Source organism: Eschrichtius robustus, chromosome 3, assembly GCF_028021215.1.
Source record: "Eschrichtius robustus isolate mEscRob2 chromosome 3, mEscRob2.pri, whole genome shotgun sequence".
Taxonomy (NCBI): Eukaryota; Metazoa; Chordata; class Mammalia; order Artiodactyla; family Eschrichtiidae; genus Eschrichtius; species Eschrichtius robustus.
In genome coordinates, this window is record NC_090826.1 from 55,346,670 (window position 1) to 55,369,002 (window position 22,333).

Sequence of the window (22,333 nt, forward strand, 5' to 3'; positions counted from 1 at the left end):
ATATAGGGTTTGGTACTCTGTGTGGTTTTAGGCACCCACTGGGAGGCTGGGGGAACTACTGCAAACTCATCCATCTTTTCTTTTTTCCAGTTTGTCCTAGTGAATTTTTATTTCTATATGGTTATATGGTCAAATTATATTATTTTCTGTCTAGCATGTTTGTTTTGATATTTAAAACATAGGGTTCACATAATTTTAAAAACTTTGATTGAAAGAAAATACAAGAATATAAAAATAATGAAACTGAATAATGGTAGCCAAGCCTAAGGTAATAATTTTTCTCTTAACCATGTGTATATTCCTATAGCTTTTGTTAAAGGAGGATCATTCTACTAAGTTTCAGATTCTTATCTAAATAAAACTATAATATAATTACTGACAGATATTATGACAGTCAAAATACAAGAATAGAGAAGAATTAAAAAAATATTAGGGAGATTATACAACTAATTCACATTAGGTACTTTAAAAAAAACCCTGATGATTGTGCAAATCCATCCCATCCTGCTTGCAATTAAGAAGATGTTGTGATAAGCATTTGATTCTTCTTCAATTTAAGTTCTCAATTTGTTCACTTTTTTTTTTTTAAGTTCTCTTAACAATAGAACAGTTTTAGAGGAACTTGTTTCTACAGTTGAAGCAGGTGATGTCTCATAGGATATCAGGTGTTGGGTTTTTTTCTCTTAAAGGGAGTACTGGTTGTTAGGTATAGGAATACCCTTTCCTTTGGAAAATATTCTTCCTTGATGTCAGGAGAAAGAGAAATTTAGTCCAGTAGCTTCTCATTAAAGAACATGAGCTTTAGCACCATTATTCAGAGCCAGTTTTGTTGTTGATGATTACAGTATTACTCCAGATATTCTGCTGTCTACAGATGTCAGGAGATGTGGAAAACCTGACTTTAACAGGATGGCCTGTATGGATCTGTTTGCTGGAGTTACAGACCTCTTTTGTCCTTTTTTGTATTTCATTGCACCAGATGTTCCAGGAACTTTTCAGCAAAGTCTCTAAGTTGTTTTAACTAAAGATGTTAAGTATTTATTTTCTATCAAAGAAATATTTGTGCATGGCTTTAAAGGACAGATAACACCAATCGGTTTTTAAGGAAATATAGCAGACCTTGGAAGCCACACCTTCCATGGCTGAGAGCCGTCCCCACCCCGACAAGGTACCAACAGCTTTCAACACGTTTATCTGTTTCTTTTGGAATTCACCACTGTATTTCTAAGTTTATTCTGTACTAAATTTCTGGGGTTTTCAGTTTAGATATTACTTACGGGCTTCTTCTGAAAGATAAAGATTTAGCTTTTATGTGCCATTTCCACTCACGTTTTCTCTCCCCCATTCTCCTAGTATTGTTTGTTTACATTGATATGACTTAGTAAATATTTGTCATAGGTGATCCACGAATGATTATTTTTCTTGTACAAATGGCCTGTTTTTTCATTCCCTTGTTTGTGTTTTTTGGATTTTTATTTGTTCTTTTAAAAAATATCTACCATTTATTTTTCCCCTAAACTTTCTGACAAAGCTGTAAAGACAAACAAACAAACAAACAAAACACACACACCAGGTATTGAGTGAGTTTCATTTTTTCCCCTGGAAGACGTCTTTGCTGAGGCACTCATGCTCCTCCTCCTTTTCTGAATTGGCAGTTCTCTCGTAGGGATCCTGGGGTGACCTTTTGGTCTGCCTCTTGGATTGGAGCTCTTGCTTGATCCCTCCTTTTCCTCTTGGTTGGTTTGCTCCTTCATTTTGTTGGAACACTTCCTCCAGGAGCTTCCAAGTACATGAGAGCTAAATCTTTTATTACTTCACATGCCTAAAAATGTATTTTTTCCGCTCTCATATGTTCATAATTTGGTTAAACTTTAGTCTGAAAATTTTTTTCCTCCTCATTCATCATATAGGGCATTTCATAGGCTGTTTAAATCTCAAACTCTAATTCTTTAGTTCTGGACTTTTTTCATATATGATTTCTTTTATAATACCTGTCCCCTCCAGTTTCCCTGCTCTCTCTTCTAAATCTCCAAAGATTTAGATGTGGCATCTACTGATCTGTTACTCTGATTTTTTAAAGTCTATTTTCTCCTATTATCCATCTCTTTGTTTTTTTGTTCTATATTCTGGAAAATGTCCAGAAAAGTATGTTCCTAGTTCCTATTTTCTTCCTGCTTATTTGTTTTGGTTGTCATCATTCATGATAATGACTTTACTCAGATATCTACTTGATCTTTTTTTTTTTTAAATATTCCCTCTTCCTCACAGCTGCAGCAAAGCAGAGGTTCTTCTTTTTAATTAATTAATTTATTTATTTATTTTTGGCTGTGTTGGGTCTTCGTTTCTGTGCGAGGGCTTTCTCTAGTTGTGGCAAGCGGGGGCCACTCTTCATCGCGGTGCGCGGGCCTCTCACTATCGCGGCCTCTCTTGTTGCGGAGCACAGGCTCCAGACGCGCAGGCTCAATAGTTGTGGCTCACGGGCCTAGTTGCTCCGCAGCATGTGGGATCTTCCCAGACCAGGGCTCGAACCCGTGTCCCCTGCATTAGCAGGCAGATTCTCAACCACTGCGCCACCAGGGAAGCCCTATCTACTGATCTTTGACTATGCATCTGTATGATGGACACACGATGAATGAAAATCATTCATTGAAAAGGTTGGAAATTTTGGATACAGATTGGACTTGTTGATGGTTTTGTTTCATTATAGGGTTATTCAGTGGGGACCTGACCTTACCTTTAGCTAGGCTTGACTATTTTTTCTGAGACGAATCCTCCAGTCTTATGCCTGAAGAGAGAGATGTTAATGACTTACACTCTAGGAGCTGGACAAAGAGCGAGAATAAGGAATCTTTCTTACCCAATGCGATTTATTTGATTTATTCCCTGCCTTCAGTCCCTTGCCATACTCTTGTTCTGCTATCTCCTGAGTCTCTCTGGTTCAGTTTCTCCAGAATTAGACATACTCCCTCCTGCCTGGGCGGTGGTGGTCTTCTGGTTGCATATGATGAAGGCTATGTCTTTGGTGTCCATACTATACCTGTCACTTTTCAGAGGTATCTGGTACCTCCAATTCCTGAGTGTTTCTCAAGTTCTGAAGTGTAAATCTGCTTGCTTTTTATTGGCCTCCCCTCATCAGGTCGTTAGGTTTCAAATTTCTATGGCCTGTTAGGATAGTTACCACTTGACATCTGCTTTCCATCTTGAAATTTTTTCTTGCCATCTTTCTTTTGCTCTCCTTGAGGTTTTATACCTTATTTTTATTCCTTTCTTACCATCTTATTGAGGCTTTGGAAAGAATGCACATAAGGCCATATATTCAGTCTTCCGAGTAAACCAGAATCTTTTCATATTTTTCTTTACAGCAAAAGATGACAGTTTTGAGTCACCTAAAGAGCCAGATAAATTTAACAGGTAAGTTTTTCTTTATACAATTTTTTGCCAATTTATACGCTGAAAGAACTATTGATTTAAACTGTGTTTTCTATCATAAGTGTATTTTCATTTTCTTAACTTAGAAAAATTATTTTTCATTTAAATATATTTTCCCTTCCAATACCTTTTAAAAATGATATTTTCAGGAACAATATGGAGAATCTTGCATTCTTTCTAGTCTATTGAATTAAAATTGATGTAACTATGTTAGTTGCCTATTCTTTTAGTTTTTAGTTTTTATTTCTGAAAAGGAAAAAAATGTTGTCTACATTATAGGTCCAACCATTATAGATCAAAAAGATCCAAGCAATTTAGGAGAAGATAAAGTCCTGGAGGAAAATGGTGAGAGTTAGGGCTAAAGCCATTGTACACTTGGGAGACCACCTGACAATGTGACATCAATTCAGCCTTGAACACCTGGACAAGGTGTAGGTTCTGCAGCATTCAGCTTCTCTAGCATTTCCATCAGCCTTATTTTGATAGTTAATCAGATGCAGAAAACAGCCAGCTTACTAGTGTTGACATAATACTTGATCTATCTTGGTTTTATACTGTACATGCTCCAAAACAAGGATCCTCTTAGTGGATTAATAATAGTAAAATGTTCCCAAAGGACTGAAATCAAAAGGAACCCTCAGATTCGGGGCTCTGTCCCAGAATGTGAGACAATGTTATGTCAAGGGGCTCTGTGCCTGGAAGTGTTAGAAGCTCAGAATTAGAAGACCCAGAAAAACCGACAGAATGATTAATTGGAACCTGACAGGAAGAGCGTTGACCTTGTCTGTCCCCTAGCCCTCAGATGAAGACTAGCCAGTAGCAGTGGTGGGGTCTGTCTCAGGCAGGAGCAGGAAGAGGGGTAAACCCCATTACAGGGAGAAAACTTTGGCCCTTTGGTTCTTTGTCTGGGGCAATGAGTCCCTCATCAGACAGGCAGCAAGGTAACCAGACGGCACCATAAGGATCCAGCACTGATCACAGGACTATAAAATCTGGGTTCTGGGAGAAAGACTTTAACTATAACTTTAGAAACAACTCGAGAGCCATGGTGAGATAAACTTGTAAATGGTGTTATCTTAAAAAATCAAGATTCGTGACAATGAAAGGAAAAAAAAGGGGGTGAAAAGTTGGGAGAGAGTGATGTCTTAACAGGTACAGTGAGATTCTGGGCAGAGGGAGTAACTAGGGTATTGATCCTAAATTGGATGTGAGAGTGGTGTGTTAGAGGCTCGGAAAGAAGGCCACTGCAGCTGGAACACAGCAAGGGGGAAAGAAGAGATGGGTAGGGGATAGAGTAAGAGATGTAGACAGGGCCAGATCACTTAGAGCTTTATAAACCAGGTAAGGAATTTGCATTTCATTAACCTTGCAGTGGGAATCGGGACACAGCTGGACAGCTTTTAAGAAGAGGAAAGACATAATCAGATTTAAATTTTAAAAGGACTACTTTAACTGCCATGTGGGGAATCAGTTGTGAAGGATCTAAGGCGGAAGCAAGGAGAAGAATTATTGGGTTATTTTAGTAGACCAGGGGAGAGGTGGGGTGGTTTGAGCTAGGGCTGAGGGCATAGATATGGAGAGGGAGATAAGTGGATGAATTGGATGGATTCAAGACTTAGTTTGATTGATGTGGGGAATGAGAGAAAGTGGAACCAAGGGTTATTACTAGATTGTAGTTTGAACTGGATGGGTACTGCGGTGACTTACTGAGATGGGAGAGATTGGAAGATCACACCACTGGCTGAAACTAACAATCCCAGTTATTGATGAGGCTGTGATGGCACTGTAGCTCTCCTACATTGCTGTGTACATTGTTGTACCATTTGACATGCCCACAGCCAGTCTGGAACACAGTTTAGCAGTTTCTTATAATGTCAAACATTCACCTGCCCTCTAACCCACGCCTAAAGTATTTATCTTAGAGAAATGAAAGTATATATTCACCAAAAGACTTGCGCACAAATGTTCATAGGAGCTTTATTCATAATATCCCAAACTGAAAACAACTAAAATGTCCATCAACAAGCAACATTATATATTCAACAGGCGAATATATAAGTAAATTGTGTTATAGTTATAAATTGAATACTCTCAGCAATAGAACTGTTGATACATGCAACAACATGGAATAATAATGCAGACATTATGTTGAGAAAAAAAAACCAGAGTTATAAAAGAGTACGTGCTGTACAATTCAATGTATATGAAGTTCTAGGACAGGCAAAACTAATCTATGGTGATAGAGATTGGATCAGTGATTACCCAAAGTGTCGAGGGAGATTGACTGGGAAGGGGCAGTAGGGAACTTTCAGGACTAATGAAAATATTCTATATCTTGTTTGGGCTTATGGTTATGCAGGGGTCTGCTTTTATTAAAACTCGTCAATCTGTACTCAACCTATGCATTTTATTGAATGTAAATTAAACTTTAACAAAGTTGATTTTTGAAGGTATTCAACTAACTTTACAACTCTTTTAGAAATCTAAATTTACTTCAAATAAAATCTTTTTTAAAAAGGCATTCAAACTCTTCCAGTAAATGGAGACAGTGAGTATGCTACCAAACTTCCAAACTCTGATTCTAAAATCAGAGATCATTGCAAGAAAGGAAAATTACAGGTCACTACCTCTTAAATCTGAAATGTATAAATCCTAACCAAAATATTAGCAAATTGAACCCACTGATATATAAAAAGGGATAGTACATCATGACTAAGTGGGCTTTACTTCAGGAAAGCCAGGTTGGTTTAAAATTTGAAAATCAATCCTTGTAACTCACCTAGTTAACCAAATAAAGGGAAAAAAGCCATAGACTTATCTCGGTGAATCCAGGAGACACATTTCACACCCATTCATGATAAAAATTCTCAGCAAACTAAGAATAGAAGAGAATTTCCTTATTTCAATAAAAGGAGTCTACAGAAATCCAACAGCTAACCTCACACTTAAATGTGAAATGTTGAGTGCTTTTCTCCTGAGTTTAGGAACAATACAAATATGCCCATTATCACCATTTCTATCCGACATTGTACTGGAGTCCTAGCCAGTGCAATGAGGGAAGGAAAAAAAAACAAGTTAGAAAATGTGGAAAGGGTAAAGTAAACCATCTTTATTCACAGATAACACAACTATATACATAGTAAAATCCAAATGAATATACAAAGCTTGAAAGTTTGAAAATAAGTAAATTTAGCAAGGATCCTGGATACAAGATGAATATTTAAAAATCAACTATATTTTTATATACTAGCAATCAACACATAGAAAATGAAATTTTAAAAATACCATTACAACAGCATCAAAATGTAACAAAAGATGAATAAGGCATCCATACTGAAAAATCACAAAATATATCTGAGAGAAATTTTAAAAGACATAAAGAAATAGAGATATACAAAGTTTGTGGCTTGGGAAAGACTCAATACTCTTACAGTGTCAACTCTTCCCAAATTATAGATTCAATTCAGTCTCAGTCAAAATCTCAGCAGCCTTATTTTTTTCTGAAAACTGACAAGGTGGTCTAAAATGTATCTAGAAATGCAAAGCATTTAGAATAACAAGGCAATCTTGAAGAAGAACAAAGAGGATCAACACTCTCAGAGATCAAGATGTATTAGAAAGCTAGAATAAGTTTCACTCTGATTGGAGCTATTTAGGTCAGATTCCTGTCCCTAAACTAGTTATCACTCAACTGACTTAGAACCAGGGGTGGGGTCAGTCCCATCAGACCACAGGGCATGTTCAGAATGGGAGAAGAATGGAACAGCTATTGGGGAGGCAACCACAGTATCCACTGTGACAACCTTCATGTCTGTATTATTTTTATTGTACCTGAACCTTAATAAGTAAGACTTTGACAGGCACAGAGGGCAAAAGACTCTCTAATAGAACTGCTTGCACAGACATGGAAATGTAATCTTGTGGTACACTCAGGATCACCAGGAAGTTCCATGTGATGGAGCCTCTGGATGTGGAGATGAATGACGGAAGAAAAGGTTGGAAATGGCCAGATGATGAAGAACCTCAAGTTCTATTTAAAAGTTGTTTATATGTCATCCTATAGAAGTATTTACCAACTGTGGCTTTCAAGCAGAGCCATGATAACCTGGAATAGGGAGAGACTGAGGTAGATGAACAATTAGGAAGCTGTTTAGAGTTTACAGGAGAAAAATGATGAGGTACTTATCCAAGGCAGTTGAGGAGACCAGCTGACACTGAGTTCTGAGGGATGCTAAACCCTTCCTTGGCTGTTTTTATGCATGTTCACAACCACCACCGGAGAAAGTTCTATCTCTGGAAACGTGGAGAGGTTAGGCTACTTGCCCGGAGTTACACAGCTAATAAGAAATGGTGCCAGGGGCTTCCCTGGTGGTGCAGTGGTTGAGAGTCCGCCTGCCAATGCAGGGGACACAGGTTCGAGCCCTGGTCTGGGAGGATCCCACATGCCGCGGAGCAACTGGGCCCGTGAGCCACAACTGCTGAGCCTGCGCGTCTGGAGCCTGTGCTCCGCAACAAGAGAGGCCGCGACAGTGAGAGGACCGCGCACCGCGATGAAGAGTGGCCCCCGCTCGCTGCAACTGGAGAAAGCCCTCGCACAGAAACGAAGACCCAACACAGCCATAAATAAATAAATTAATTAATTAAAAAAAAAAAAAAAAAAAGAAATGGTGCCAGAGTGTTTTAACCCAGGCCAGCTGATTCCAGAGCCCGTGCTCTTAGTCATGATACTGTTGAATACGTGACTAAATATCCAGAGACATTTAAGAATTTAGTCATTAGGCTTTGGCGATGGTTGGGATGTTGCTTCCATGAAATAGCGCTGCCATGATTCTCTTCTTCCCTTAATGATCCTTTTGGTTTCTTTCACAGGCCCCCCTTAACTGTGAATTGGTTTCTGCTCACTCTTTTCTAAACACTTACTTACTCTTTTGGAGTTTGTTTTCCCTAATGGCGTCATCTATCAACCTCTGTGTTGATTTGACCTAAATTTCTTATTTCCAGTCCCAATTTCTCAGTCACACTCCTAAAGGTCATCACCTACAACCCATGTTTAAAATTAAACTCATATTTTACTTCGGTTTCTCTAGACGCTTTCTATTAATAGCAAAACTAAGTGGTCTTCTGGGCTTTGGGAGAATATTTGACCCTCAAATTCCTTCACTTTTCACACCCTGTCAGGCAACTGGTTCAGTCAATTCTTTAGCATTCTCGTAGATTCATCTCCTCCCCTTCCTGATCTTTGCTCCCACCCTAGTATTAGCTCTCAGAATCTCTTGCCTGCGTTACTGAATTTATTTCCTAACTGGTCCCCCTACATTTAATCTCTCATATAATCCTCTCTGCCTGCTAATGCCAGAGAAAACTCTTACTCAATCACTGATTTCATAGTTTACTTGCCTTATTTGAGAACTTCTGATTACTGTCTATCACCTAATAAACCAAGGTTACTGAATCGACTCTAATCCATTCTCTGCCTAAATTTGAAGACCCAGCATTGCCTAGTTTCACCTATTTTTATCAAATTCCAATTCCTCTGAAATTGGAACTCTCCACTCTAGTCAATTATCTTGTTACTCTCATCTCTTCCCCCAACATCCTCTGTATGTAGGCATGCACACACCATGCTCCTTGCCATCTAAGCTATTGCTAATACTGCTTCCCTGGCCTAAAATGCCTCCTTCCTTTGTCCCAGGTCCATATCCAAGTGACTCTTTCCCTAATGGCTCCAAAACAAAGTTATAGCTCCCTCCTCCAAATTTTTTTTGCTTATTGCCACTGCCAAAGAAGTATCTGTCATTGTAGTCTCCAAATGTCTATGTTAAATGATGTAACAGTTTATTATGTTAATATATAAAGCTATTGTATTTACTAGTTCAGATATATATCTTATTTTCCCAACAGGATAATAAAAAGCTGTGATGTTCAGTTTAAAATTATGTCTTCTACTTTTTCATATTCATAATGCCAACAATAATACTCAATAAATTCCTGTTATTGGTTGAAACTATAAACACATGTATTTTTTTTATGCTGTATACATCCCTTCGTAGTTTATCTGAATAATAGTAAATAGTTACTGTTCTCTTATTTTAAGAGGCTATTTCCTTTATAGAATTGAAAGTGCAGATATTCCCAAATGTTTGAGGCATTCTGTTTCGTATATTCAAACTATACTAAAGTTATACCTTTTAGGGTAATATTTTTAATTATTCTAGGGGAAAAAAAGACAGCCCCTGAAGGCTAACAGCTTGAGATTGAACAGGACACCGTTGGGAAGGGAGAGGGTCATGGGTCGTCGTCAAACAGACAAAAAACAATGGAGACGATTGTGCCTGAAGATGGTGTATTTTTTTTTCACGAGACAGTATGTTGACAGTTTCCTTCCTCTTGGGTCATTGTTGTCTGCTAAATGATCTGTGACAGCAAATTGATCACAAGCTTTTTCATGCAGGAGATATAATGCAGCCTTTCATTTTGTTACCTCCGTTGCCAAATGCTGAAACATTTCATTGGCAAATTAATGCTAGTTTAGTATATCATTTAGTACTATAAAGCACACATGTAGCTCTGGAAGCAATAATAGTAGTGATTAATTTATCTTTACCAAGTTTCAGATTTCTACTTAAGTGTGATTACAAGAGCAATAACACACTTGAAAAATGTTAGTCTTAAAATTAGGTGTCCGTAATTATCATTTAAATAAATGAATGCATTAATACACTTAGATATTGCCCCCATTAATTTCAAAATTGAGTCAAATATTAAGGCACCTATGATTTACCTATAAAAATTAATGCTAATAACCTGTTATAACTGAAAATTTGCTTCTTCCTCCAAAGAGCTAGGAACTTAAAATTAAAACAGACATAAAGTCTTTCACATTTGATGTTTAAGTATCTGTTTAAGTCAGTTAATAGATGATTTCACATGTCTGAAAAATATCTGAAAGTAATGTTTTGTTTGTGGAGTGTTGAGAATCTCTGCATTCAAGAAGATTGTAAGAAAAAAATTGGAAGTGCAGTTATTTAAGAGTAAGAGACTGTTTCATAGGTCCCGTTTAATACTTTGTAACAGTCTTTGCTCTCCCATTAGGATTTGGTAATATTAGCACAGGGAAGGAAATGTGCTGGCAGTAATATTAGAAAAGAGTTGTTTATTTTCCCTCATTGAAAGTGGCCAGATTCTGTGTAAAAATTAAACTAATCTCAATTCTGGTGTTTCATTTCTCCTCATAATAAAAAGAAAATAAAGGTGATTTTACTAAAATTTGGCATAGAAATGTAAGAAAGTTGTTTATCATAGAAAGAGAAAATGTACAGCTATGATGTTTTATTTAAAGTTCTTTTCAATGTTAGTCACGAAAGGCACAGTTATCTTAAACCTATATTTTTCTTTTTATAATATACACATGGATGCACGTTTACACTTATTATAGAAAACTGGTTTGGACGGACCTTTTTTTGTGATTTGCATGTATTAGTGGAAAATTATGTTAGATTCATTTGTTAGAAATAACTATGTGAGAATTTGCAGATCAGCCTAATGTATTGTGACAAGGTATCTGAAAGAGTCCACTCTGGTAAAAATAATTTTAAAAAGCAAACTTTCATGCTACTCGCTGTCTGATCTTATTTTGTATTTTCAGATCAATTAAATCAGTCTCATTTAATGATTACTACAAGACATGGTCTGGAATAGCCACATCAAAAGCCACAGAATATTACAGAACTCCATGTAAGGTGATCTAACCTTGTCTTATTTTTGCAGGAAGGGGGGTGGTATATTAATTTCAACATTCTCAGCTTGTCTTGCTTTCAAAGACTAATTGACACATATTTGGAATTTGAGGGTGATAAACTTCTTTGTTGGCTCTATATACTAATCATTCAACAACTGTTCATTTAGTCCCTCTTTTGTAAAGAGTCCTGGACTGAAGTCTGATTAGAAGCCCAAAGGAAAGATAGGCAATTGGAGGAATAAAAGACAAAGTTCTCGGTCTTTTGAGGTTTACCATACGCCCTTTACCCCAGAAGGAAACCTTCATAGCAGGAGGAAACTTTTTGGTTCTAAACACAATTATCCCCAAAGCCAGAGATATTATTAAATAGAAAGACAGCAAGAAAACCTGGGGATGCTCAATTATATCAGTCGAAGGAAAAGAAAAATCATCTGTTACCATCATACATTGAGAACTAGAAAGACGGAATAAGAGAGCTGGACAACTTTTTGGTCCCATTTAATCTAATCTTTAGAGTACTGTTTCATTATTTGTATCAAAGTAGGTTAGCCAGTCTGCACACATTTACTGAAATACGACTTTGCTTCAGCTATCCTGCAAAATGGCACATTCTGAAGTTATCAGTGACTTCCGAATTCCCAGATTCAGTGATTACATTTTTTCAGTCCTTATCTTACTTGAAATCCTATTGGCTATGCTCTCCTTGAGTTAGAAGACACCATGTATCCATGGTTTTCCTCTTACCTTCCTAAGCGCTCCTCTGCTTCTTTCCTTAGCAATAACTTCTTCATTCAGTATTCTCTGCCCAGCTCTCTTTGAGAGACCTCATCCATCACTATGGTTTTCATTAGCCCACATGCCAGTAATTCCTAAAGCCTCATCTCTAGCCAGGCTCTCTTCTGCATTCTGAATGCATATTTACAACTGTGTAATAAGGCACCTCATACCCAAGATGTCCCAAAGTGAATTCATTATGTTGCTCCAAAACCTATTCTCCCTCCTTCATTACCTCTCTTGGTTAGTGGTAGATCACCATTCTTGCATTTACTTGCCAAGCCAGAATCATAGACATTTCCTAGTTCTCTTTATCTCCCTTATTAAGCCTTATTGATTTTATCTCCTGCAACATTACAAATGTTTCCCCTCTACTCCACCTCCATGACCACTGCCTTAATTTGTGGTCTCATCGTGTTTCATCTCATCATTGTGATAGTCTACTCATTGGTTTCAAGAGAACAAAATATCACCCAGAAAAAAAAATCATATCTAGTTTTAAGACACAAATTAGAGCAAAAAGGAGTACTAAGCTTAATAAATATAAAAGTGTGAGGTCAATAATTTCTAAGAAATTACTTGTTCTTTCAGGATGTTGGTTATTAGTTATTTTGTGATTACACATTATCTTCCTCACTGACTCATAGATTAGTGATTAAGAAAAATAACTTGTTCTAGGTGCTTTAAGAAGTAGTCTTTAGCAGCACTATCAGTGTAAAAGAGTTTTATTGATTTTGATACCAGATTACATGAATGTTTACTTCATTTAAAAGATTTTGATTGAGTGCTTCTTAGTCGATTCAGCAAACACATCTTGAGTACTTGCTATGTAAGAGGCTCTGAAGAGCTCAGATGGGTTCCAGGAGGTGATAACCCTTAACAGATGTGGTGTCAAGAGGCAGTTGGCATGCTCCAGGGAATGATTCAGCGTCCAACTCCTTCAACCAAAAAACAAACAGATTGTTATAGGATGGTGCTTTATGGAATAACGTGTAAATATATGAAGGCTCTTGGAAACTCCAAACTTCTAGGAAAAAAACAGAAGCACATGCCCAAACAAAGAAATTTAGAAATGATTGTCTTATAATAAAGAGTAATTTTAAAATGGAAGTAATAATGAAGTATCACTGGCTGCAATTTCTTCTTCAAAAGAGTTTGATACCAAAATATTTAAGTTGGTTCTTGTTTCTACATCTGTCACTAACCTAGTATGTAATTCATTTCTCTTTGTGAAGGCAATAGCTGGTAATGGTTACCTCTAGCCCAGAAGAATTTCTGAGACTTTGATTCTAGCCCTTGGTGCAAGATTTCACAATCACTCTGCCTCTCTTTCCTACAGAGATTTGTTATAAGAATGTTTCAAAAGCTTTCCTTCTATAATAACCAGCACTTAATTTAAAAAAATTAAATGTAAACCTTACATGTGCTGCTGGCCATTTTGTCTTTGGATAGTTCAGCTGGATGAGATCCAATACTATCTTTTTTAATGGCTTAATTTCCTGGCAATAAGAAAGATGAAGCTGTTAGATTATAGAATGCTTCTTTAACTTCTCAGAAATAAAGGGGGAACTTCTAATAACTTCATTTTCTACAGTTATATTTTTATCACTGGAAAGATTATTAAACTCTTGTGCATATTTTTAAAAGCTTTTTATTTTATGAATAGTGATGCGTAAGGTTATATTATGATTTTGAGTATTAACTCTATTGCCTATCTTTTTGCCACAAATCTATACATAGTCATGTATGCCATAATACTAGTAAGTTTATTCTTGTATAACACAGTTTACGGAGTATACTCCGTATTGTTTTTCTTGTTTATTTTTTTATTTTTTAAATTTTTATTTATTTATTTATGGCTGTGTCGGGTCTTCGTTTCTGTGCGAGGGCTTTCCCTAGTTGTGGCAAGTGGGGGCCACTCTTCATCGCGGTGCGCGGGCCTCTCACTGTCACGGCCTCTCTTGTTGCGGAGCACAGGCTCCAGATGCGCAGGCTCAGTAATTGTGGCTCACGGGCCTAGCTGCTCCACGGCATGTGGGATCCTCCCAGACCAGGGCTTGAACCCGTGTCCCCTGCATTGGCAGGCAGACTCTCAACCACTGCACCACCAGGGAAGCCCTGTTTATTTTTAATTGAGGTATAGTTGATGCACAATATTATGTAAGTTTCAGGTATACAACATAGTGATTCACAATTCTTAAAGGTTATGGTCCATTTATAGTTATTATAAAATATTGGCTATATTCCCTGTGTTGTACAATATATCCTTGTAGCTTATTTATTTTGTGCATAGTAGTTTGTACCTCTTAATCTGTATTTTTTTTTCTAATTTTTTTATTCAATGAGCAAGTAGAAGGGATTCTTAAATTTATTTTTATTTATTTATGGCTGTGTTGGGTCTTCGTTTCTGTGCGAGGGCTTTCTCTAGTTGCGGCAAGTGGGGGCCACTCTTCATCGTGGGGTGCGGGCCTCTCACTATCGCGGCCTCTCTTGTTGCGGAGCACAGGCTCCAGATGCGCAGGCTCAGTAGTTGTGACTCACGGGCGCAGTTGCTCCGCGGCACGTGGGATCCTCCCAGACCAGGGCTCGAACCCGTGTCCCCTGCATCGGCAGGCAGACTCTCAACCACTGCGCCACCAGGGAAGCCCTTAATCTGTATTTTTTTAATCATCCCAATCTTATTGTCCTTTTATTCACTTATCAACCAATATTTATTGAACGCCTAGTATATATCATGCAGAGTTGTATATCAACACAATGAGCTCGGCATTATTATTACTCTGTTTTACACTTGAGAAAACCAAGACCAAGGGAAGCTAAGTAATTTACCTAAGGTCACACATGGAATATCATATATTGGTAAGAGTGTAAATTCTGGATGCATATTGCCAGGGTTTAATCCTGGCTCTTCAATTTACTAGCTGTGTGACCTTGGATAAATTTCTTAACCTCTCTGTGTCCCAGTTCTCTCATCTGTAAAATGAGAATAATCACAGAACATCCATCATAACGTTGAAGCACTATAATAGTGCCTAGTGCATAGTGAGTGCTCAGTAAGTGTGGCCAATATTTATTAGTACAAGTGGGCTGTGGCCCAAAGACTTGAACCAAATCCTCTGACTCCATATTTTTTCTTTCTTTTATATTATATTGCATCCATAATATGATATAAAATTGTAATTTCTGTATAACTTGAAATTTAAATTCAAACTCTGAAGTATGTGCAGTATATTTTCAATAATTACAATTATTTGCTCATAATCATAGACAATCATATGGGAAAATGTACTGATGATCCACTATTCTCTGTCCATCACTATAGAATGGCAAATTAAAAGTTTGGCAGAGAACAAACCAATACATCTGGCTGTGGGCAACAGCACCTTAATGACAGAATATGATCCCCATAAGGAAATGCTTATGTTATACGAAAAGAATTCCTTCAGACCAGTGTACCCTGTAATAGTGAGCGGAGGCTTCCTGATGTTTGTTTGCTGTCATCAGGACAGACCAAACAGCCTGAAGCATCATGGGAAGGCTTGCTTTCACCTTAGGATACTTTCATTCCTTGAGTCTTTGAGCCAGCAGTGAGGGCAAATGTCTCCAAAAATGCATTTAGATGCAGGAAGCAGTATCAATCACTTCTGATGCAGTGGTCTCAGTCTTAGAGCTGCTCCTTAGAACCACCAGAGGAGCTCGTGAAAACTCCCATGTAAAGGGTGCACCCCCAGACCAATTACAGTAGGATCTTTGGGAGCAGGACCAGGGGGTGGTAGTTTTTACAACTGCCCAGGTGGTTACAATGTGCAAGCCAATGGAAAAGCCCTAGTGGGAAGAACCTGCTATCAGAAATTAGAGACTCCTAGCCTTATACTAGTTTTGCAGACACAGTTAAGTGAATTTAGGTTAGTCATTTAACCTAATTTAGGTTAGTCTTTGTACCTCATTTTTCATTTCTGTTCATTGACAAAAATATTCTACTCTATTTTAAGTTCCTCTATGGTTAGCGTAAGATAGTACGTGTGAAAATAAAACATGCCAAGGTAAATTAGTGCTTACATATTTCTTTGGACACAACAGTCCCAGAGTGGAAAAAAATTTTTCAGATCAGCCTATACAGATGTTGGACGATAGGTGTGTCATAGAAAAAGCAGAGTAGAAGCAATGTCCAGTAATCCTCAGAAGGAAAGGAAGGAAGAAATATACTATGGAGGCAGTAGAGGATGCTTTTCTACACAGATTACAAAACTGCCACAAGGGCAAGGTATGATAGTGATGGGGGGGATTTTAACTTCAAGAAGTTCTGACAAAATTTCACTGGTCCTCATTTCTTCATTATTTCCCTCCCATCAACATCATCCACTGAGCATCTTCTATGTCTATCAATGGGCTTTGTTGAAGACAAGAACATAAGTGTTATGATAAGCTTTTTGAGGCATTTACAGTCAGATGGTAGGAGACAGATGAGTGAAAAAATTATGGGAATAAAATAGGAAGTGTTAAAAGTTTGTACAGATACTGTGGCATCTTTCATCTCTTGGATAATGGAGAAAGCATTGGAGAAAAAGAGTCAATAATATAAAAGAAATGAGAATACAGTAAGTCCCCTACATACGAACGAGTTCCATTCCGAGAGCGTGTTCGTAAGTCCAATTTGTTCGTAAGTCCAACAAAGTTAGCCTAGATACCCAACTAACACAGTCAGTTACATACTGCTGCTTTTATGCTTGCCTCCAGACATTCTGGGCTTGAAATAAAGATACTGTATTACTGTACTCTACGCCAAAAGTAGACAAAAAAGTACACAAAAGCACAACCACTTGTAGAGTGTGCACACATGTGACAGTGTACACCAGACACATGAACTAACTTATGTGATTGGACATGTGAATGCATGTTCGCATCTTTGAAAGTTCCCAACTTGAAGGTTCATATGTAGGGGACTTACTGTATTCAGGAAAGATAATCATGCCATTTGGGGTTTCATAATATATAAGGAAGAGACTGCCATACGTATTCAAATAGAAAATGTAGGAAAGGCAATTCCAAAAAATTAAGGAAAGGCATGGATTATCCTTGAATAGAAACATCGAGTAAATTTCAGGAGTTCCCTGGTGGCCTAGTGGTTAGGATTTGGCTCTTTCACTGCTATGGCCTGGGTTCAATACCTGGTCAGGGAACTTAACATCAAATAAATTTTAAATTTTGTTTAAGTAGTAATGAATAGTACATGTGAGAAGACATTACTCGACCTTTCTGTGTCTGTCTGTTCATCTGTGAAGTGGGTATTATAATGGTAAGCACTGCGTATCTACTTTACAAGTACCCCCATATATAGTAAGAATTCTATTAATATTAATTATTATAATCATCTAAAGGAAATAATGAATCCTGCTAAGAACTCTGGGGAGTACAGATTTGCTTCCTTAAAGGAAGGAAGGAATATATTCCAAATAACAATAAAGAGTATTAATGAAGTCTATAAGAATATGTATGTGTGTGTGTTTGTGTGTGTTTGAAGAAGATAAAGAATAGATTGGAACATCGCTGGTGAAAATCATGTAATATTAATAGAAGAAAAGGAGAATTATTCAGTTTAAATGTTTTCTCTATCAATGACAAATTTCATCAAGCTGGAAGGGGTTAATTAATCGTTGTTAAGAAGTTAAGCTCCAGATAAGGACAAGACAGGTGGGGAGCATCTGGTTGGTTAAATACATCAGGACTGTAAACCCAGGACAATTAGAAGGAGAAGAGAGAGCGAGAAAGAGAGAAAGCCCACAAGCGAGCAGGGGGAGGGAGCGGGGAGAAAAGGAAGGATATATATGTGTGTGTGTGAATGATCTGGATTAATAGTATTTTGTGTAAAAACTACCAGTGCTTAAGCATAGTAGGTTTTCCGTAAGTTTTATGTGAATTTGATTGAAGGCATAAGGCTTATAATTAACCACAAACATATGAGCCAGTGGTATAATGTGATTTCCAGAAAATACTAATGCATATCTGAGCTAAATTGAGAGAAGTCCAGCACACAGATCGAGGGAGGTAGCAATCCCACCTGCATCTTGCTATTGATATGAAATCAAGTTTCTGAGCCGGTGCTGGATGAAAACTTTAATAGGAATATCAACAAAGTTCACCCCCAGGATGAGGATAGTTAGGTCTCTAGAAAATCATGACTGAAGAAAAAAATTGAAGGAACTGAGGCTGCCCTGAGAGCTATCTTCAAATATTAGAGGGATCCTTTCCATAGGGGAGGGATAAATTTACTCAGAATTGCTGAGGAGGTCAGAAGGAGGAGCAGTGGAAACTCACAGCCCTCAGATTAAGGAAGGACATTGTGACCTCAGTAACTGTCAATGAAACGGGCAGTCTCCCAATAACAAAGAGACAAGGGATTCATTTAGAGGCTGGATGATCATCTGTTGCAGATTCTTGCTTTGTAGCAGATCAAGATCTGTAATGTCACTTTCAAACTCCACGATTTTATTTTTTCACTTGAAGGGCTGCATTAGAATTTTGTTAAACTATGGTATCAGTTTCTGTATGAGTTATTTTAAAACTATCCTCGTTTCTATAAATGATATATAAACAAATATCATTATCATGATAAGTTACAAAGTCACAATCTGTTTGTTTCAAACAATATCCAGTATCACAAAGTTTAAATAAAAAGAAGAAATTTGGTGTCTGAGGATCGTAATGTGACTTGAACGATAACAGTACGTGTTATTGCCACATACTAACTTAAGGGGAAATAAATTATTGTAAACTTTAAACTATTATTAAAGAATGTATGCATAGCTCCTTTTTAAAATATTCTAATTTCAGTGCTTGAAGATCCAAATTTCACTGGAGAGTATTACAAATGGAAGAAAAATGAGCTAAGACGACCTAAAGAATGGGGTTTAAAGTAAGTAATTTTAACTGTCTAGAATATTACCCTATGAACTTGAAATATCTATTATTCACTTTCTACTAACTGAACTATCAGAAGAAACCCATTGGATTTCTTTTAAACATAAGAACAAAAATAAGAAGTATCATTTTGTCATTTCACACGAACCCAGGTGGGAAACAGCTTTGCTATCTACCGGCTGCCAAAGGTGGGGATAGAACATGAGCCACAGTGAAGGAATCTCACAATACCTTTCCTATTAATCTTATTTCCATTCTTAACCTTATCAAAATAGAACTTAGAAACAGGAAAAAAGAAAAACCAACCTGTTTACATATCACCAGTTAGTATTTCATTTTTCTCATGGTTCCAAACACCTTTTCCTCTTTCACAGATGGATTTCTCACTCAGGAACCAAATATATTAAATCTAGTGAGGAAGTCTGTAATTAAATACAAAGATAAATTATTACAACATCTTTTGGAATGATTGACTCTTGGACCACATTCAGGAAGGGACCTTAATCTCATCTTCAGTCTCTTGACTCCTAAAGGCAGTTTTTCTGCTTCATCATGTTACAGCACAGATTCCATCTCAGCTCTGTGGTACTGGCTGTGTTGCAGTGGTCATTTATTCTGGAGTGCTTATTGCAAAGCATTCAGTGAATGTGCTACCACAAAGCTAGGGAAATTAAAGTTCCTATTTTTTGTATTTACATCATGTTTATTAGCTCCTTGTTAGCATTGTGACCTCTTTTCTAGATGAAAATAATAGGATTAATAAAAACAATGTGCTGTATTTTGAATTGGTGTAGAAATCAAGGCTCTTAAAATAGACTTTCCTATCCTTTAATATCATAGTTCAGATTGGGTTTTTTGGTTAGATATTCTTTTTTCAGTTGATTTCTGCAGCACCTTTCCTTCAAGCCAAAGGGGAGGAAAGCTTTTGCATTAGATACTTTCCTGCTTTCAGAGTAAATTATAAGCAGTAGAAAAGTTTTTATGAAGCAGAAGTTGAAGAAGTGTCAGCATGGTTTTTTTCTTGAAGGCATGTTTCAAGTTTCATTTAAAGAAACCTACTTAGAATATAAGGTTAATTTTGCTGTGACATGACTTCCTTTTTGATTTCCTTTAACAAAACTGCTTTGTTTTATTTGTTTGATTATTGATTCATTATGTAAGGCCAGCATCCCACAGAACCCCAAAATGTAGAAAAAGTAGGACCATGTCATTTTCAACTTATCCACCCACTTCTCCATATGGCTGAAATAATTGTGAACTGTTTGAATGCTAGAACATTTTCCTAAATACATTATTTTGAAGTTATAGGTCAAATTATCATGTGCGTGGTGACCCTGTCAGAATAAAACTCTCCCACCTTATGCCATCTGGTGGTTGATGAGAATATATTTAGATCAGATGATAACAAAACATTGATTTAAACATTATTTAAATAAAGTATCTAAAAGATATTACATTTATCTACATAATTTTATTACAGCATAAATATTTGAGCATGCAAAAATATAAAGTATGGTGGAATCAACTTCTTTTTAAATAATTATTAAAAGTCTCATGTTCATCAAAATACATGAGGTATAACAAAGTGGTCAATTCAGAGTTTCAAGTAGGAAATGTTTGGGAATCCATGCAAGTGAGTAATTGGTCTATGTGTACATGCAATATAATACCTTTTGCATCTCTCTGTTTTTAATATTTGAAAACAGAGAAAACTTTCCTCGCGCTGAAATGTCCCCTTTAAAAAAACCCAGAAAATGCAAATTGAGAGCCTTTCATCTGCAGAGCCTTCAGGAAAAAGAGAGACGTATCTCTCCTGACTCATACCCCTCCTCCTACTGTCCTCCCATCCCCTCATCAATCAAGACCTGATTCTTAAGCTACCCTAAATTCTTTTTTTTTTCTCCCACTGTTGTTTGGGAACATAAGATCTTCTCACCACTTTGTGCTTTCTGTCTGGGATATCTTTCCCAGCAGGGTCTCAAGTTAGGATTCAGTCTGAGTTAAAAGGTGGAACATGGGGTGCTTAAATGCAGGGACACTGCAGCCAGACTCTTTGCATCTGAATCCTGGCTCTGCCAATTACCAGCTCTGTGACCTCGGGCATGTTATCTGACTGCTTTGTCCCTCAGTTTCCTTATCTGTTAAATGGCAGTAATAACTCTACCCACCTCCCAAGGAGATTGCGAGGATTAAATACACTAATACATACGCGTAGATTGCTTCAAACAGTATCTGGTACATAGGAAGTACTCGAGGTTCGCTCTTATTCATGCTTTTCCTACTGTGGCCCTAGTTCAGTTCTCACATGGAAAATCTTTCTTTGGAGGCAGCATGGGAAAGGGCATGGGCTGTAGTGTCAGATAGATCTTGGAGAAATTCTTACCCTCTGTGAGCTTGTCTCCTTATCTGTTAAAAGGAGATATTACCTACCTTGCAAACTTGTTTTGCATTTGATCTCTTGAGTGAGATCATATATATATATATATATATATATATATATATATAAACCACATAGTGTTGGCACATGGACATTCAATAAATATTAGTTCCCAAGGAGAGGGGTTGACAAAAGCCCATGTCCCCCAACGTTTTTAGAGAATAAAAATAGAAATGTAAAAATTGTGAAATTTTCTCAGTCTAGAAACCAGAAAACAACACCTATCATAACCACGTTTATTTTAGCCCCATTACGCCCTTGGTTCTTTTCCCTTCTCCGTCCTGTCATCTTTTCAGCCTGGCAAAGTGCTCCACAAGGATGGCATGAAGATCCAGCTCCACTGTGTTTTGTGGAATGGTCCATGATTCAGGCTCCCATGTCCCGCCATCCTCTCCTTCTGTAGCAGTCTGTTCCTGTCTCTTTCAGCGCCTGTGGTGGGGAGATTCATCTGTCCATGCAGAGTGACCAGGGCAGGACTGTTCTTGTAGCTTTGTATTCTCTGCACTTAGCCTGGTACCTGGCACTCAAGTAGTGTTTCTTGAATGATGCATACTTACCCTGTTTCCCCACTTAATAGGAGGACTAAATGTGAAGGCAGTTACTTTTAGGAAAAGTAAAATGAAGGTGCCCATTCTAATATAGAGATTATGCTTATATTTTGGGTATTCTAAGGGTATAGTCATAGAACAGTGATTGAAAACTGGAAATATAAATGACTGTCATGAATATTTTATGCAAATTCTTAAGTTTTACACATGTTTTTAGTTAGTATTAATAGGAACTCATTGGTATTATAAGCAACTCATAAATATTCATGAACTGATCATTTGGTTTGGCCTTCATTTCTAAGGCCTTTTTTTCTTTCCTATTGCCTTGCCGGTCTTGGCTATTCCTGCAAATGCTTTATTTCTACCAAGACATGGGAAAGAATATGAATCTAGAATCTAATCAATAGTTCATATTTATTTTCTCAGGAGAAAGTGAAAGATACAAAGTCAGAAAGCAGTGGAAGCTGTTCTTTTGACTATCCTTAAGCA

The 22,333-nt window shown here is 37.3% G+C and overlaps 1 protein-coding gene across 1 annotated transcript in view; it reads left to right on the forward strand.

Moving 5' to 3' along the window:
- The window catches only part of UBE2U (ubiquitin conjugating enzyme E2 U), a 40,981-nt gene extending 22,123 nt beyond the window's left edge, over positions 1 to 18,858 (forward strand). The window contains exons 6-8 of the mRNA XM_068537998.1: positions 3,363 to 3,411; positions 11,075 to 11,163; positions 18,773 to 18,858. Of these exons, the coding sequence (XP_068394099.1) occupies positions 3,363 to 3,411; positions 11,075 to 11,163; positions 18,773 to 18,858 (224 nt within the window). The remainder of the gene's footprint in view (positions 1 to 3,362; positions 3,412 to 11,074; positions 11,164 to 18,772) is intronic.
- Positions 18,859 to 22,333: the final 3,475 nt, after the last annotated feature.